The 18,783-nt window shown below is 41.4% G+C and overlaps 1 protein-coding gene across 1 annotated transcript; it reads left to right on the forward strand.

Moving 5' to 3' along the window:
- The first annotated feature begins 778 nt into the window (after positions 1-778).
- RBFA (ribosome binding factor A) lies at positions 779-16,836 on the forward strand. The gene is made up of 7 exons (XM_077810543.1): positions 779-1,079; positions 2,025-2,067; positions 3,948-4,124; positions 8,918-9,030; positions 10,308-10,392; positions 12,746-12,819; positions 15,705-16,836. The coding sequence occupies exons 1-7, from the start codon at positions 859-861 to the stop codon at positions 16,096-16,098; spliced, it is 1,107 nt and encodes a 368-aa protein (XP_077666669.1). The 5' UTR covers positions 779-858; the 3' UTR covers positions 16,099-16,836.
- The last annotated feature ends 1,947 nt before the right edge of the window (positions 16,837-18,783 follow it).

Here is an 18,783-nt window from a genome sequence, read left to right on the forward strand (position 1 = left end):
ATGACAGAGGCAGGGCTTCTTCCCAGCCAGTTTCTCCCTTGCTACCTTAACATTGTTTCCTCTCTGCATTGGCTGAGCTCCACTGGTTGATGCATTGAGGGAAGAACAGGAAAGGCTTTACTATTTCACATGCCTCCCTGTCCATCATCAGCACAGCAGTCAAGCAGTAGCAGACCTTCAGTGCCAGTGCACAGGGGAATAAGGGGGCACCTGATGCCCTTGTCCCCCTTTATTCCCATGCATGTGTGTGTGTAGGGAAAGGAACTGATGGATAGGTGCACTTTATAAATCTATTTAGATACAATGAAATAATGATGATCCCACCATCGCCCACAGAAATGCAGCCAGCTCTGGGGTGGAATTCAGGGCAGTGTGACCAGTGAACAGACTGCTCAGCCGTCCAGCTCTCTCCAGGCTCGCCTTTTCTTTTGAACTCTACTGACTGGGCCAAAGTGGAGCATGGGCTGAGCCCGCCAGTCCCGGGGCCCCATTCTGAGGGGTGGGAGGTAGCAGAGGCTGGGGCCAGGCCCGCTGGGGAAACCCAGGCCCCGCCTGGGGCTGACGGCTCCTGCGAGGGCCCTGTTTTTAGTGCAGGGGAGGGCGGCGGCGGCGGCGACGGCGGCTCCCCTCCTGGGCGAGCGCAGCTGAGTCTCCAGCAGCGGCAGAGGTGGCCTAAGCGGTAAGCGCCTCCCCCCGGCGCCTTTCGCACAGCGGTTAAGGCGGGGCAGCGCGCAGCTCTGCGGCGGGGCCGGTGGCGGTCCGGTGTGGTGCCTCCCCTGCCCGCTAGGGGCGCGGCGCGGCGCAGGGAGGCCCGCCTGCTGCTCCCTGCCCCAGGCCCGGAGCGCGGCTCGCTGCGGCATGTGGGGCTCGCGGGCCGGCCGGGGGCCCCGGTGGCCCCAGCTCCGAGCGATCGCACCCGGCGGGGCCGAGCGGCGGAGCGCGGCGAGTGGCGGCGGCGGCGGGGCGGAGGCCGGCGCGGGTGCTCTGCTGCCGGGCGGCCCCCGGGGCCGGGCCCTGCACGGGTCCGCCGCCCTCGGCGGCTCCAAGAACCTGCTGAAGAAATTCGCCTCGAAAACCAAGTAAGTGCCCGGCCCGGGCTGGCCACCCCTCTCCGGGGCGCTCCCTTCCCCCAGCGCCGCGGAGCACCGGCCTCCCCGGGCAGCGACCTCCCCGCGCCTGCCTTGCAGCGCCGGCAGCCTCCGATCCTATGGCTGAGCGCTCGTGTCTACACCGGCGCCCCCTTCCAGCTGTGTGCAGGGACGCTTCTTGCTTAATACGAAGCCGTGCTCTGAATTCTCTCCCCTCTGCTGCGGAAGATCCTGCTTTATGTTGTTTACACTTGAGCCGTTTTGCGATGAGACTTAAAAGAAAATCTTCCTCGTGCAGATTATCCCTGGCTTGAGCACACCACCCCAGGTGGCTGGCTGTTCCCGTATTCAGTGGAGAATGAAGTGTTGACTACCTCCTAGCCCTAGGTATTTGCAGTAAAAGCCACTTAATCTACAGTATGTATACTGCTAAACTCCCAAACTATAAGTATTCTCGGACAAAAACGATACTAAAGTGGAGTAAAGATTGAGGGGATTGATAATTTAGGGCAAAATACATTATAGGGATGTTTTGTAATTATCCGCAAACCAAGTGCATGGAAATGCACATGGAGGTAAGTCAAACCACCGTAAATCTAATGATCCTGCAGTAACTGTAATAAGACATTTTAATAGTTGTGGTCCCAGATTAAATTTATTTGTAAAGACATGTTAGGTTCCTTTCATTCCCCCTCTTCTTCGTGGGGTCTCTACATAGTCTTGTTGTTTGCTTGCTTGCCTCACTAACTAAAGTAAAACAGTTTGTACACTGAGCACACTTGATGCAACCTCATTGAGAAACTAACAGATTCCTTTAATGCCATTTTATGTATGAAGGTGTTTTTTCAGAGTAGAATGGCACTTTCATACACACGTATGCCTAATATTTCTTTACAGTTTTTAAAAAGTAAAAATTTTTCTTTTCTCTTTTTAAAGAAAGAAGTTTTGGTATGACAGTCCTACATTGGGGTCTCATCTGGTAAGTGCAAATTTTCAGAATTTGAAGTGTCATCTTTGTGTCAAGTGGGGCAAATGTATGCTTTTACCAGCATATGTAACTTTTGAAATGCATTTATTTACTACCACGAAACATCAGAATTTTAGAAATGAAGACTAGCAATCTAGAAAAGGAGTACTTGTGACACCTTAGAGGCTAACCAATTTATTTGAGCATAAGCTTTCGTGAGCTACAGCTCACTTCATCAGATGCATAAAGTGGAAAATGCAGTGAGGATGTTTTATACACACAGACCATGAAAAAATGGGTGTTTTATCACTTCAAAAGGTTTTCTCTCCCCCCACCCCACTCTCCTGCTGGTAATAGAGTGGGGTGGGGGGAGAGAAAACCTTTTGAAGTGATAAAACACCCATTTTTTCATGGTCTGTGTGTATAAAACATCCTCACTGCATTTTCCACTTTATGCATCCGATGAAGTGAGCTGTAGCTCACGAAAGCTTATGCTCAAATAAATTGGTTAGTCTCTAAGGTGCGACAAGTACTCCTTTTCTTTTTGCGAATACAGATTAACACGGCTGCTACTCTAAAACTAGTAATCTAGTTATCGACAATACATGGAGCAGTATTGTTCTGTAATAACACCATAAATGTGCCTGATCCTCTACGGACCTAGGAAGACAAATTTCTGTCCTGAGGAGTTTAGTCTTAGGTTCTGATCCTGCAAACACTTACGCACATGAGTAATTTTACACATACAAATAATGCCATTGAATGTAGCTCTGTCAGCAGAAACTGGGATTTAAATTAGGCATAATATAAGAGAGTAGAGGAAAGGATGCTGCCGAAAAAGTTGGTTTGGTTTAAATTTAGCACATATTTTGTTAGTTTCAAGCTTTTGGTGTTTATCCTCCTGTTTGTTTTGTTTTTTATAAGGCTAGCCACAGTATCTGCAAGCATTTTCACCTAGTGCCTTGGATTTTCTTGCCTGAGGCTCACTGAAAAATCTCACTTTTTAGCCTGGCAGTCACTAAAAGTTTTGCTGTATGTAACCTCCTGTTCTACGTGTAAGGTGGAGGTTCCCTGCCTGATCTCCATACATATTCAGTCCCAGGCAGCAATCTTGCAAATGTATGAGTAGTCTTATTTAAATCAGTAGGGACTTTTCAAATTGCATAAAGTTAAGCATGTGAAGAGTTTGCTGGATCCGTCGCCCTGGTCTTCAGCACATAGGCTTATAAACATAGCTCAAAAGCTTCCACCAACGGAAGTTGGTCCAATAAAAGATATTACAACACCTACTCTGTCTTCCTTACAAACAAGGGTGAGTTTGCCATCTGGGCTCTTGGGCTGTGGATACCTATCCACAAGAAAGTGAACTGTGAAACCCTGCAGCAACCTTCAGATTGTAATTAGTTTAAGTTCCTATTGATAGGAGCCAAATTCAAATCAGTGGCCTGTAGATGATAGTTTTAGTATCATATTAACAAGCTTTCCAGTTATCAGGTGTCTTTGTCCCCCCCATTCAGGATATTCTACTTTTTGATTTTTCATGATCTAGCTCTGTTTACATTTAAAGTGCATAAAGAGCATGTTCCAGTTTTAAAGTTGTCCTAAGGCACGCCATATTGCAAAATCTGACCCTTTAGGTTTTATCCAAAGTGCAATTTGAAAAGCAAAGTAAAAAAAAAAAATAATTTTCCTGATTATATTCACTCCAGTTTAGAACATAGATTTACTGAGCTTTATAGATAGCTAAATTAAAGAAGCGAGAAAATAAATCTTGAATATAATACTTTAAGATCACATTTCTTTGCTGATAAAATTGAAAAGTAGCAGAATTACAAAAACTGTTGTACATTTGTCTAGACTATTTCTTAGTTAATGTTTTTTGTTTTTAAAAGGTGTACAAGCCATCCAAGTTGGCCACTATACTAAAGGCTACTCAGCAGAAAACTAGGAAAGAAGACAGCATACGCAAAAAGGTCCTAAACGTCCTCTTGTATAAAGCTGTGACAGACTTGATGAGCACTTGTGAAGTCAGTCAAGAGGTTTGTGACCTCAAGCTGGAACTCACCAAGGCAAGTACAAAAGCTGTAGTTCAAGTGAAGTCACTTTGACTAAGTTGTAGAACAAGATAACGCGATATTCAAAAACAGCTTTTAGGCCCTGGTGCTGTATTCTGATCTATGCAGGTGGACTGCTGCACCATGCAGAGCCTCACTGTCTTCCGTGGGGCTCAGTGGGGGCACAGCAGTTTACCTGCAAGGATCACAATGCACGATCCGGGCTTTAGGCCATGTCTACATTATGAATACTTGCCAGTGTAGCTATGCCCATATATGATACTTGCAAGGGGCTCCCAGTGGGACGCAGTTTATACCGGCTGTGACTGGGGTTCCAGCGGGGGCCACACTGAGGTTACTCAATTAGGGCAAACTGCAAAGAATGGGGCAGACAATCCCAAAAGCTGGTGGATATTCCAGTTCTTAGATTTATCAAGCCAGCACAAAACAGCTTCTACAATACCTTACTGGTTGTACAGAAGCCAAAACACAGTTCCCTTATAGCAACCCCAGACACCCAGTCAAATACAATGAGGATTACTTTAAATCTTATTTATCATATAAGAAAGTTCTACCAATCGCAAAGGATCAGGCATATTACCTCTCAAGTTAATGAATATTTCAGATCTTACCCGAATACATGCTTACAACTAATTCTTAACTAAAATTTATTCTTAAAAAAAGAGAGAATTGGTTAAAAGATCAGTATACATATGGACATGAGTACAGTTCTGAGATCAGTTTCATAGTAGAGATGGAGAACAACAATATACAAAGTTGTCATAATTAATGATTAAAACTAATTTGGAAGGGGATTAAACCTCATGTTTCATGGCTTAAACCAACCTCTAACTATTAGAGATCAGGATGAGATCTAGTGGGACTATCCCACATCTGTGTATTGTGCTATTTATTTATTTTTACACCTTACTGTGAAGCATCTCATACTGGCATGTGTCGGAGACAAGATACTAGACTAGATGGGCCTTAGGTCTGCTCTAGTGTGGGAATTTCTGTGTTTCTAAGTGGTTTTCTGAACCTCTGGGGGGTTCGTGCAGTTAGTCTTTAACACAATACAAAATTTGAGAGAGAGGCTCTCATAACATACTTTTTCTCCTGATATAAGTATGTAAGGAATTACTGATATTAGCACATTACAGCAAGTCTCGTGCTGATTCTGTCTTCCTCAGGGTTGGAGCGGTGTGTGTGGGTATAGGAGTGATCTCTGAAAAATCTTAACATTTGCTCTGGATTCATATTTGAGGATTCTCTGTTTATCACCACTCTTCATTTCAGCTCTCATGGTCCTGTACTGTTTGCCATCAGATTTCCAGTTAGGAAAACAGGATGGATCCCATCAATACTATTCCATAATTCACTATAGGGGGTTGATCTCTCTGTGACACTGCGTCCCATAGTCTTCATTGTGATAGTATTATGATGTGATTGACATAATTATGATGTATTTTATGCAAGATAAGTCATGTGAGGTGTCATTGGAAAAGTTATGATTTTCTGAATATGATTATCCTATTTGTATACGTATATCATTTTTGTATCTCAAGTTATGAATATTCACTATGTAACTATTTCAAATGTAGTTACACCTGGGTAACGCCCACTGAACAAGATGCTTTCAGTCTAGATACTGGGTGGGGAAGGGCCTATTCAGGGCAGTGAGCCATTAGGGAAAAACTATAGGCCTTTGGAGAAGCTTATCTCCCACCTGGTGATGAGCCTTCCTGAGAACACTCCAAAGGCCTGTGAGTAATGGCTGCTATGACTCTACAAGGACATGTGATCAGACCACATGGTGCTGGACTCCGTCTTGGAATGTCAATATTTTTTCACAGACTGGTCTGGGAACCAAGCTTTGAAACAAAGGGTTCCCAGCCTATGCAAAAACTATATAAGGCAGGGAGAGACATCATCTGGTGTTCTTCACTCCCCACCCAAGAAGGCTCCTGGAAACACCTGAGGAACAAGGACTGAACTTGGGGAAGTACTGGACCCAGGCTAAAGGGATTTCCAGCCTGTGAATGAAATACCTGGGGTTTCCAAGCTATAAGCCAGTGCAGCTTGCCCCTTAAGAATCTGTAGCCTGCTTATATCATCTCTTAGGGTGAGAATCAGCTAATTCATATCCAATCTACTCTAGCATATTAGGTTTAGTTTGTGTTTTTTGTTTATTTGCTAAGTAATCTGCATTGATCTGTTTGCCATCCCTTATAAATCACATAAAATCTATCTTTTGTAGTTAATAAACTTGATTTTGCTTTATCTAAACCAGTGAGTTGGGGTAAGTGTATGGGAATCTTATCTCAAGGGGCAAAGGCTGTTGCATATTCCTCTCCATATTGAGGGAGGGGGTGAACTTTGAGTTTACACTGTACAGTTCGCTGTGCAGCACAAGACGGTATAACTTTGGATTTATACTCCAGAGAGGGGCGTGTGCGTGGGGAGTTGGAAGTTTCCTTAGCTGTAGCCTTTCCATTGTTGGTTCATTGCAGGGGCTGGACAGAGAACCTGCACGTAACTACAGCTGAGTGTGGCCCTATCTGTATGAAGGCTGGTGAAAGTACAGGCTGGAGGGCTTTGCAGCTTGTCACAGCAATACAGTGAGACAGGGAGCCCAGGCTGGTGGGTCAGAGAGCTCAGTGGTACCCAAGTTCCAGGTGGCACCCGAGGGGGGAACCCATCACACTCTCCCTTTCCTTAAGAGATTTATGCAGAGACCAAAACCACGCACCCTCAGCCAACAAATATATTCTTTATATTGCTTGACCAGTAAAATGTCATAATATCCTAGAAGCTTAAGGTTTGTGTGTAGTCTTTAAAAAAAAAAAAAAGAGAGAGAGAACTACAATTAAGTTGGCTGCGATAATGCTTCCTAGTGCCAGATGAAGAATTGGAGTTTGAATTTTGAACTCATTTTTTGTTCCCTGAGTCAGCTGAAAATGTGTGCACATTGAAGAGATACTGTCCGCTGTGGGCTTGAAGAAATGTATTGTTGTTCCTTCTGGCCAGTTTGGATGGGCCTTCCCTTTCCTGGAAGATGCTCCCTATGCTGTTATGTAATGAAGGAAGAGACCATGGTGCTCTTATTGCAGACTGAGCTGTCACACAGATAAGAACTGAAGGGAAAAGACTTCAATATTGATATAATTTTATTTTGCACGTTTATTTTATTAGGCCATTACGAACTTGTGTTATTGAATATTAAGATATAGCTACAAGTGTGTTGTAGTCAGGATGCTTGAAAATACAACAATTAGAGCTGTCAAGCGATTAAAAACATTAATCACAATTAAGCGATTAATCCCTGTTAAACAATAACAGAATTCCTTTAAAAAATGTTGGATGTTTTTCATATTTTCAAATATTGATTTAAATTACAACACAGAATACAAAGTACAGTGCCTTGCAAATGTAGAATTATGTACAAAAAACTGCTCTCAAAAATAAAACAATGTAAGATTTTAGAGCCTGCAAGTCCACTCAGTCCTACTTCTTGTTCAGCCAGTTACTCAGGTAAACAAACTTGTTTGTATTTGCAGGAGATAATGCTGCCCACTTCTTGTTTACCATGTCACCTGAAAGTGAGAACAGGCATTCTCATGACACTGGTATAGCTGGCGTCGCAAGATATTTACATGCCAGATGTGTTAAAGATTCATATGTCCCTTAGTGCTTCAACCACCATTCCGGGGACATGCGTCCATGCTGATGACGGGTTCGGCTCTATAACAATCCAAAGCAGTGTGGACTGACCCATGTTCATTTTCATTATGAGTCAGGTGCCACCAGCAGAAGGTTGATTTTCTTTTTTGGTGGTTCGGGTTCTATAGTTTCCGCATGGGAGTGTTGCTCTTTTAAGATTTCTGAAAACATGCTCCACACCTCATCCCTCTCAGATTTTGGAAAACACTTCAGATTCTTAAACCTTGGGTCGAATGCTGTAGCTATCTTTAGAAATCTCACATTGGACAAAATGCAAAGCAGGTACCAATCTGCAATGAAAGTGTTCTTAAAATGAACAACATGTGCTGGGTCATCATCTGAGACTGCTATAACATGAAATATATGGCAGAATGCGGGTAAAACAGAGCAGGGGACATACAATTCTCCTCCAAGGAGTTCAGTCACAAATTTAATTAATTAATTTAATTAATGCATTATTTTTTTAATGAGCGTCATCAGCATGAAAGCATATCCTCTGGAGTGGTGGCCAAAGCATGAAGGGGCATAAGAATGTTTAGCATATCTGGGATGTAAATACCTTGCAATGCCGGCTACAAAAGTGTCATGCAAATGTCTGTTCTCACTTTCTGGTAACGTAAATAAGAAGCGGGCAGCATTATCTCCTGTACATGTAAACATTTGTTTGTCTGAGTGATTGGCTGAACAAGAAGTAGGACTGAGTGGACTTGTAGGCTCTAAAGTTTTACATTGTTTTGTGTTTGAGGGCAGTTATGCAACAACAACAAAAAATCTACATCTGTAAGTTGCACTTTCGTGACAAAGATTGCACTACAGTACTTGCATGAGGTCAATTGAAAAATACTATTATAATTTTTACAGTGCAAATAATTGTAATAAAAATAATATACACTTTGATTTCAATTACAACTCAGACTATTAAATATTTTGGATGTTTTTCTACATTTTCAAAATATATTGTAAATTTCAATTGGTATTCTATTGTTTAACAGTGAGATTAAACCTGCGATTAATTTTTTTTTTGAGTTAATCGCATGAGTTAACTGCAGTTAATCGACAGCCCTAATAGAAATCTTTGCATTTTACAGGTATCCCTGTCACCAGACTTTTCAGCATGTCGTGTGTACTGGAACCCTGCTGAAAGTGCAGAGGAGGATGATCGTATTGAAAGTATTTTACAGAAAAGTGCACCACGTATAAGGTACTATTGTGTGCTGTAAAGTTTTGTAAACAATTACTCTGCTTCATAAATAGTCACTTTGTCTATTAAGGATCAGAAGGGTAACCGTGTTAGTCTGGATCTGTAAAAGCGGCAAAGACTCCTGTGGCACCGTATAGACTAACAGACTACAAAAGCAGTTTCTCCTCCCTTGGTCTTCATACCTCAACTGCTAGAAGAGGGCCTCATCCTCCCTGATTGAACTAACCTCGTTATCCCTAGCCTGATTCTTGCTTGCATATTTATACCTGCCTCTGGAAATTTCCACTACACGCATCCAACGAAGTTGGTATTCACCCTCGAAAGCTTATGCTCCAATAGGTCTGTTAGTCTATAAAGTGCCTTCGTCTATTAAGAATTTCTGAAGGGAAATTTCTAAGGTATTTTTACAAATCATGAATGTGACTCTCATTAGAATACTTTGGATCAGGATGTTGGACATCTGCACTTCTAGATATTTTGAGCCAGATTATCTCCCTTGATGAGCTACACATATGGGCTGCGTACTGGCCATAACTGGCCACCTGAAAATTCCACTCATGGGGTGCTTTCAATCCATGTATAGCTAGCATACCCAGCTCTGCTGAGTAGGATGTGGCTGGAATGCCACTTCACTTTGCTAATTGTTAGCTTGTAAAAGGTAGTCGCTTGGGGCTGCTATAAACTACAGTGCGGCCAGGGCTGGAACTGTACAAGGCAGAAAATCAGAGAGCTGCAACTGCCTGCCTGTCTTTTTCTCCTTCACTGAGTTTTTACTGTAAATCAGTGTATTATTTCTGTATATTCCTGTAAACCTTTTAGCTGTAAAGAAAGGGATTAATTTTCTCAAGTTCAAAAAAAGTAATTTAGATTGTGTAACTTTTTTGCATATACAGAAAATCCTGTGTACATGGGAGCCCTAGAAAATACTCCAGCCGCCCTACTACGTCACTTCTTTGTGTATGTACACATACACACACTTCACTGTGTTCTTCAGTAACATCACTGTAGTCTTTGCTTCAGTAGATGTCCTATAGTCTACATCCTTATCCAACAAACTAGATCTAACTTGGACTTTGACTTGAGAAATTCTATTTTTCTAGTAGCCGAATGTGCTAGACCATTAATCTATGGTATAGTCCTTTGAAATACTAGAATTTGTCATCTGAACTGATACCCTATAAACTTTGCAAACAGTACCCATGCTTCACAATGTAAATATTGCATCTGTCTTAAAGGTGTAAGATTGCTCATATCTGGGGGCATTTTATTTTTTTCAGACATCTTTTGATTACCCATCAGGTCCTGAGAACTGTTCCTCCAATAGTGTTTGTTAAAGACAAAGAAGCTGCAGCTATAAAAGAGGTAAGATACAATCGCTGACTCAGTGGGTAAATATCCCATGTTGCAGTGTGTTTCGGAACAGACATGTAAGAACGCGGAAGGCTTAATAGGTGTAATGTTTAAGTAGACATGTAGTTGCTCACTAGACTTGGAAAACAATTTAAATTGAAACCCAATTCCCCGTCTCTGACAACAAGCTTTTTAATGTTTTGATAAGGGTCTCCAATTATTTTGATACTTTGGGGATAGTGGAAAGTAGAGCTATCTTTTTCATTAGTTTTTGTTGACTTTATCTATAAAAACTTCTGAAGAGAAGAACACTGTCTAAAGATGTTTCCGGAAGATAGACTGGTTAATCCAGGAGAGAGACGCATCAAATAACCTCAAATGAAAGACAGGAAACTACTGTCTTTATAACCTTATGCCAAAAAGGAAGCAGAGCAGTGATGATGGTGACCAGCTGGCTAACTGCATTGCAGCTGGTTCAACTGTTACTTTGTTTTAAAAGGCGCTGGAATCTAATGGAGAGAAACAGGGATATTGTATATTGAGGATAATATCTAGCTAAAGGTAGCAAGCTTGCAGACTAGTGGAAGTACTTTGAGAATAGTAATGTCTTCTAGGAATTCATTATTATTGAGCATGAGAGGAGGTAATATTAGGATTGTGAGATTCCCATGAGGTAGAGAGCACAGTGATACTTGGGAGTCTTTCGAAGAATGAATTGAACTAGAGGATAACAACATTAAAAATTGAGCTAATTCATGGGGTCCTGTGACTCAAATTAGCAGACTGTTAGACACAGGGCTCTTACTATCAGGTTAAAAATTGAGTCTCAGAGTCACAAGAGCATCCATTGCACAACTAGCAACCTTGGAAGAGGCAGAGAGAGAGTGTTTCATTTCTCACCAATGCACTAGGAATACGAAGTGAACAGCTGATTTTCCTCTGATCAGTGAGGGTGTCTACACTGCAACTGCAGTTGTGCCTCCCAGCCCAGGTAGACAGACTTGTACTAGCTTAACTTGAGCTAGCATGCTAAAAATAAGCGTGAACATAGCTCGGACTAGCCACCTGAGCTCGGACCCAATGGGCCGGGTGGGCTTGGTGGACTCAGGTGGCTAGCCTGACCCACCACCCATGGCACAACTTCCACACTGCTGTTTTTAGAATTCTCGCTTGAGTCTGTCTACCTGGGCTGGAAGAACAAAGCCAGCTGCAGTGCAGACATACCCAAAGGTAGTGATAAATCCAGAAAACGTTTTTTGTTAGCATACGCCACCACCTCAGTGAGAGTGCTTTTCTACCCCACCAACAACAGGTGTAGTAATAGGGCAAAGTTTAGGCATATTAATGCTCGGTTTAGGGTTGTTTAGTCCTCTGTCCCAGCTTGCAGATATAATTCCTTCATCTTTCCAGAAGTAACACAAGGATTTATCAACAACCTAACAGTGATTATCAGAACATCCAGAAGGAGCTTTAAGTCTCTACTACAGGACGCAACCTTCAAGTCCATTTTTATATGCAATCTGTACTTCAAATAAACTAAAAACCAGACACCAACCCCCAGTAGAGGAAACTTTACATCTTATAAGAGGGGAGAAAGACTATTACTTTCACCTTCTAATAAAAAGAAAACACGAAAGGAATAAAAAAGCTGACGAGGAAAAATATTAACAGAAAAAGATGATTACAAAACCTAAAATTTGGTAAAACCTTCACAACTAAAGGTAACCTATAATGCACTAGAGATTTACGGTCCTGGACAGACTGATCTCTTCAAAAAACCACAACTACTTAATCTCTTACATACCAGATTGGGCCAGACAATTTTCAAAAGGGGGAAGAGAGTGACAGAAAATTTGAAGTATATGTACACTGGTAAAGGGAAGAACTTAAAAGAATAAAGTGAAATCTAACCTAAAATGAGGAATTCTTAATTAAATTATCTCTCCTATCCACATCAAATATATGCCAAACCCTTGAAAGTCACAGTAGTCCATGAATTAATTATTCCATTTGGTGTAAAGATCCTAGTAAGGTATGTACTTCCTGGCAATTCCATAGACTGATAAGTTAGGTCTCTGTTAGAGCATCCACTCCATCCCAAGTCTAGAGCAAGATTATTCCCTACAGTACATTTCATAGTATTTATTGAGAGGCCTTGTAAATTAAGTGGATGACTTTTATTGAAAATACAGACCATTTTGAAATGCATATTTTCCAGAAACCCAGAAGGAGGCAACTATGATATTCGTATGTAAAAGAGACAGATCTGTTTACTGTGTCTCATGCTGGCTTGTTTCCTTTATGAATGTAAACAGAATAGATTTAATAGTGGATATTTGTTTTCTATTTTTTCAATTGTTTACAGATTGATAGGTTATTGGCAATTGCTGACTTTGGACCTCAGGAAGAAAAAGACACTTTGGCTGAAAATGACTTTAGGTGGGTTTTTTGTTTTTGTTTGTTGTTTGTTTATTGAAATTTTGCAACAAGTATTTTCATTTATGGATATTCGATTAAAAATGGAAAGAATATTTATTTTAAAATACAGAAAATAATTATGCTGTGTGTTTATTTTGTATTTATAGATAGCCGCTATTGTGGTATCTAATTGTTAGCATTTTAAGAATTTAGTATAATGGCGTTATGAAAAAAGACACAGGATAGAGTTAGCGTAGTTTAAAGAAATCCTTATATAGACATCTTGCCTTTCAAAAGAGTGACTGACTACGCTATATAAATGTAAAGGGACATTGAGTAGTCAGTCATAACAAAAACCCACCCATAACAAAAATAAAATGTAGGGGGACAGTGTTTTACTTTGTATTCACAGTGTCTAGCACAATGAGCCCCACCTAGTGATTGGAGCCGCCATGTGATAGCAAAACACCACAGATATTCTGTAAAGAGCCATCCTTACCTCTCTTACCCCTTACTTTATTAATGTTGAAAACAATTTAAAAACCTAAATTTACATCTTGCTCTTTGTGCTTTGGATTCCTTGTGCATTTCACTCCATCTGGACATCTGTTTCGTAGTCTGTTTTGCCTTCTGGTTCTTGTGCACTAGCAGGGTGCTCCAGTGCACAGGTCACAAGTGCTGCAAGGGAAAATGTATTTATTTTAGCTGTATGGACCTTATGGTGGCAGTGGGAAATGATTGGAGTAGTGTTTGGGACAGAGTCCCATGAAGAGCAACATGCAGCTCACTATTTTTGGGTTAACTGCACAGATTTAAAAACCAGCAACTTTCTGCTCAGTTGACGGTCTCAGCATTTTCTGTAATCCCAATCTACAGTATGATCTTCTGCAGAGCATGGTGCTTCTGAAGGCAAGATCTATGTGCAGTAGGTCAGGAACCATAAGTCAAATGCCTTTGCCTCATGGCAGAGAAAGATGTTTTTGTTTCAGTAATTTACAGGCTGTAGGCTTCCAGTTTTCTGGATGGTAGGTTCTGTAGAAGTGCAGTGCTGTTGGCCCATTGGCTCATGACCTGTGTCTCAGGCTAGGGAGACTTCTGTACTAAATTTTACAGTATATTGAAGGGCATGTCACTTTAGAGCCCAATATTCTAACTATTTATAACATGCTAATTTCCATAATACCTGAAGCCCTAAAAAGTTCTAAAGTAAGTGATATCTGCATCACTCTTTCCCCTTCACAGTAGGATTTGTTTTTATAGCGGTAATGCTAAGTCAGAGGGCTCATCTACCAAGTTTACTGGTGTAATTTACTGGTATAATTATATTGCTCTAGTTATACAAATATAACTGCCCCTGTGGACAGTCTTACTCTGGAATAAGCAGTATAGTTATACCAGTATATTTCCCCATGTAGACAAGCCCTGAGTCTTGAATTTTCCTCTGAAGATGGTTTAAAGAAAAAAAAAAAAATTCTAATCCCTTGTGGAACTTAGCTGAACAAACTATTTAGAATGACGGTGATACCAGGCTGAGTGCTATCGGAACCTTATTTTCAGACCGGAAATAAGGTGTAAATTTTTAATGGTGAGAGCAATTAACCATTGAACAATTAATCAAGAGTCATGGTGGATTCTCTATACTAGGGCCTTATCAAATTCACGGTCCATTTTGGTCAATTTCATGGTCATAGGATTTCAAAAATTGTAAATTTCATGATTTCAGCTATTTAAATCTGAAATTTCATGGTGTTGTAATCGTAGGGGTCCTGACCCAAAATGGGGTTGTGGGGGGGTCACAAGGTTATTGTAGGGAGGATTGCAGTACTGCTACCCTTACTTCTGCGCTGCTGCGGGCAGTGGCGGCTGCCTTCAGAGCTGGCAGCTGGAGAGCGGTGGTTGCTGGCCGGGAGCCCAGCTCTGAAGGCAGAGCCGCCGCCAGCAGCAGCAGCGGAGAAGTAAGGATGGCCTGGGTATGGTACTGCCGCCCTTACTTCTGTGCTGCTGCTGGCGGGGTGTTGCCTTCTGAGCTGGTGCCCAGCCAACAGCTGCCACTCTCTGGCCACCCAACTCTGAAGTCACCACAGAAATAAGGGTGACAATACTGTGACCCCTCCCCCCCCCCAATAACCTTGTAACCTTCCTGCAATTCCCTTTTGGGTCAGGACCCCCAATTTGAGAAATGCTGGTCTCCCCTGTGAAATCTAAAAGCACACAAAAGACCAGTTTTCTCAGTCCATGATGCATTTTTCATGGCCATGAATTTGGTAGGGCCCTATTTATAACTGACAATTTTCAGATCAAGTTTGGATGTTTTTCTAAAAGATCTGCTCTAGGAATTATTTTGGGGAAGTGCTGTGGCCTATGTTATACAGGTCAGACTAGATCAGGGTTCTCAAACTGTGGGTCGGGACCCCAAAGTGGGTTGCGACCCCCTTTTAATGTGGTTGCCAAGACTGGTGTTAGTCTTGCTGGGACCCGGGGCTGAAGCCAAAGCCTGAACCCAACTGCCTGGGGCTGAAGCTAAAGCCAGAGGGCTTGAGCCCTGGGCAGCGGGGCTCAGGTTACAGGCCCCCCAACCAGGGCTGGAGTCTTTGGGCTTTGGCCCCCCTACCCGGTGCGGCAGGGCTCGGGTGGGCTCAGACTTTGGACCACCTCCTGGGGTAGTGTAGTAATTTTTGTTGTCAGAAGGGGATCGTGGTGTAATGACTTTTGAGAACTGCTGGACTAGATAATCACAATGGTCCCTTCTGGCCTTAGAATCAGAGAGTCTAAAAAGTCTTCTCTGTTTCCCTCTGATTTCACATGAAGATCTCTTGATAAAGAAGCTTAGTAAAGGTCATTGTACCTTAAAGTTTCATAGTACAGTTTACCATGTGCCTCTTAAAAAAATCCTTTTCTTTTCGCAGTGAATCAGAGTCTTCTGCATCATCTTCTGACATGGCAGCTTCGTCCATCCCAGCTAATCTTTTTGGGATCGATCATGAAGTGCTCAATAAGCAAATAATGGAGTACAAAAAAATGAAAAAGGTGAAGGACACAGAAGGCATTGGGTGGGCAGAACAGCAGCAGGTGCAGCTGGCTGCAATACAAAAGCAAAAGCAAATGAAAAAGAAGAAAATAAGGGATCCCTTTGAGAATGATATCACACCACAGAAATATTTACTGGACAAATATAGTGAAGATTCTTTGGATGGTGACATTGCACCTTCTCAAGATAGTGAACTGGAGTATGAAGTACAGGAAGTGGTAGATGAACTAGAGGTAGATGACAGAAATCAATCTACTACAAAACTTACTTGAAATTAAAAAGCCTTTTTAAAAAAATCAAAACAAAAACCTGTTGGTAAAGAATTGTACTGGAGTAACCACTGAATTACAACTCCTGTGCTGCTTATTCACCACCTCCTTTCCATCTTCTCCAAAATATGTGGAAATTAATCAAATAGTACAAGGTTTCTTGGGAAAATAACTTTTAAAATCCTGCTTATAATAAATGTGAGAAGGTGAGCCCTTCTGAAGTCACAAATAATCAAGGTATTAGAAATATTATGGTTGTCAAAAGTAAAATACCCTTATCAGCTTTATACTGAGATGAAACTTCTTGTAAATACGTTATGAACCACCCAAAAACCTCATTTCCTTTGCCTTGATAAAAGTGCAAGGAACTGTCAAAGATGAAAATATTTCAAAGAACTTGATTATATTACAGTAGAAACATGCTAAACTACATTTCAGTAACCTGCAAACTTTGTGTATGCACAAAAATGTGCTTTCCCTACTTCTCAAAGATTTAATAGCGTGCTTTGTGCTGTGATCTCATATTACTAAGGCTTATTTTTACAAACCACGTATAAGTATTGAAGTATTACATATAAAACTACTAAAATAGACAAATTACCATTATGACTTCCGTGCAGTCAGGCAAGATTCAGGCTTCAAGAGAGACCTTTTTTGCTGGGAGTAGAATGAGTGGTCATGGCCTATGTACTTATTTCCTTGTCTTCATTTATTTAAAATATACACGTTTCCTGTTTCTAACTTTTTGAGCAGGGATGGACATTAAACAGCTCACAATTTGCAGAATTTTAGAAAGCAACCGATATCCAAACCTTCAGCTAACCAGCAGTTTTTCTTGTAATACTCCTTCCCCTTGGGGCCTTGTTTTCACTAAGAAAAAGGGTGTGTTTTGACAGTGTACTAGCCCTGATCTACATTACAAACTTATGTCATATAATTAAATTACTCAGGGGTGTGGAAAATCCACACCCCTCAGTGACACAGTTATACCAACCTAACTCACAGTATAGACAGCATATGTTGAAGGGTGGGCATCTCCCATCAACGCACCTACTGCTTCTCGGGGAGGTGGAGTGCTTACACCAAAGGAGAAGGTCTCCCATCACCATAGTATCTTCACTAAGGCCTACAGCTGCAGCACTGTAAGTGTAGACAAGCCCTTAGCTATAGTATTAGCTGGTGAAGGTAAACCCTAGGCTTCCCCAGGAATGACCTTAACCATCTAACACGTTAAAACTACAACCTGCCTTGTCTCCACTTGGATATTAAACACATGGTAGTCAACACATTACAGTAGGAAAAAAGGTAGGGTATTTAGATATGGTCTGTATCTCTAACTCCTCTCCAAAACATTAAAAATTCTCTAAGAGCATGTAACTTGAATGACAGTTGAGGCTTCTCTTTACTAGGAGAAAAAAGATGCGTTATTAACTTGAGTTAGCTAACTCAAGATAAAATCCTAGTGAAGGCACAGTAGTTTGTAGTTTTCATATGAGTTAGCAGGTAGAGTTAAAGACTAGATGAGTGTAAATAAGGCTTATTCACTACTTCTAGCCTCATGATGACCAAAATGGCGTAGTCTTTCTGATGGTTTCACAAATGTCTCCTTCTCCCTCTCCACTTCTTTTTACACCTCAAAGGGAAGCCAATCTGAACAAACCTTCCTTACATAGGCACAAAGGCTGACGTATTTGCTGTTATCTGGCCGTTACATTTAGAAGTCTAATTTTTCCTCATCTAGTAACTTGATACCCGGCTAGGTTTATTTGCAGAGCCTGTTAACTTCTGTTGTTTCCCTTCCCCATCTCAAGTATAGGATCTAGATATATAAATTTTCTTCATCTACAGGTTTTTCCTACAGCAGAGTTTGCGATGTTTTATTTGTTCACATAATTCAGTAATTCACAAGGGGTCTCCTGCTTGCTAGTGCGAATCAGCAAGGTTCCACTAGAAGGAGATCGGTTGGGTTGTGTCTGCACTGTGTTCTAACGTTCTGTGCTTAGGACATATGAACTCTTTTTCCCTGAGTACATCCACCAGTACAACATTCTTCTAAGATCCTTCTATTTGGGCCAATTCAATGTTGACTCCCCTTTTTCATGAGGATTATTTTTTGCCCATTTCATTTTACAGATTAGGGTCAGATTTTTAACATTGTACAAAATCTCAGTGTCTCTTTGGGCGTAACACACACACACACACACTCTCTCTCTCTCTCTCTCTCTCTCTCTCTGACCTGACCTGACAGTCTTAGGTTCTGCTCTCGGAAGAGTATGGCAAACATTTTTAGTCCATAATTTAATATCACACCAGACAAAAAACAAAACTTGTCAACCAAACACCACAAAGGGATGTGCTGATTATTACTATTTTTTAAAAAAGAAAATAGCTTTGCAACAGTGGCACCAATGTTAGTTTGAGCAATGAGGTATTCCTTTGGAGGAAGGGCTGAAGAAAGGGTAAAGCACTACTATAAACATTACTGTAGATAGTATCCTCATAAAAATACTAATTGAGGCCATGACTCAGCAATTCATTTAAGTACATGCCTAACTTTAAGCATGTGAATGTTTCCACTGACTTCAGTGTGCTTAACCGCTGTCTGGAATCGAGGCCTGGTAGTCCATACAGTCAGTCAGTCAGTCTCTCTCTCTCTCTCTCTTTTAAATTTCTTGCTGTAGCCAAATG

The sequence above is a fragment of the Eretmochelys imbricata genome, chromosome 2, assembly GCF_965152235.1.
Source record: "Eretmochelys imbricata isolate rEreImb1 chromosome 2, rEreImb1.hap1, whole genome shotgun sequence".
NCBI lineage: Eukaryota > Metazoa > Chordata > Testudines > Cheloniidae > Eretmochelys > Eretmochelys imbricata.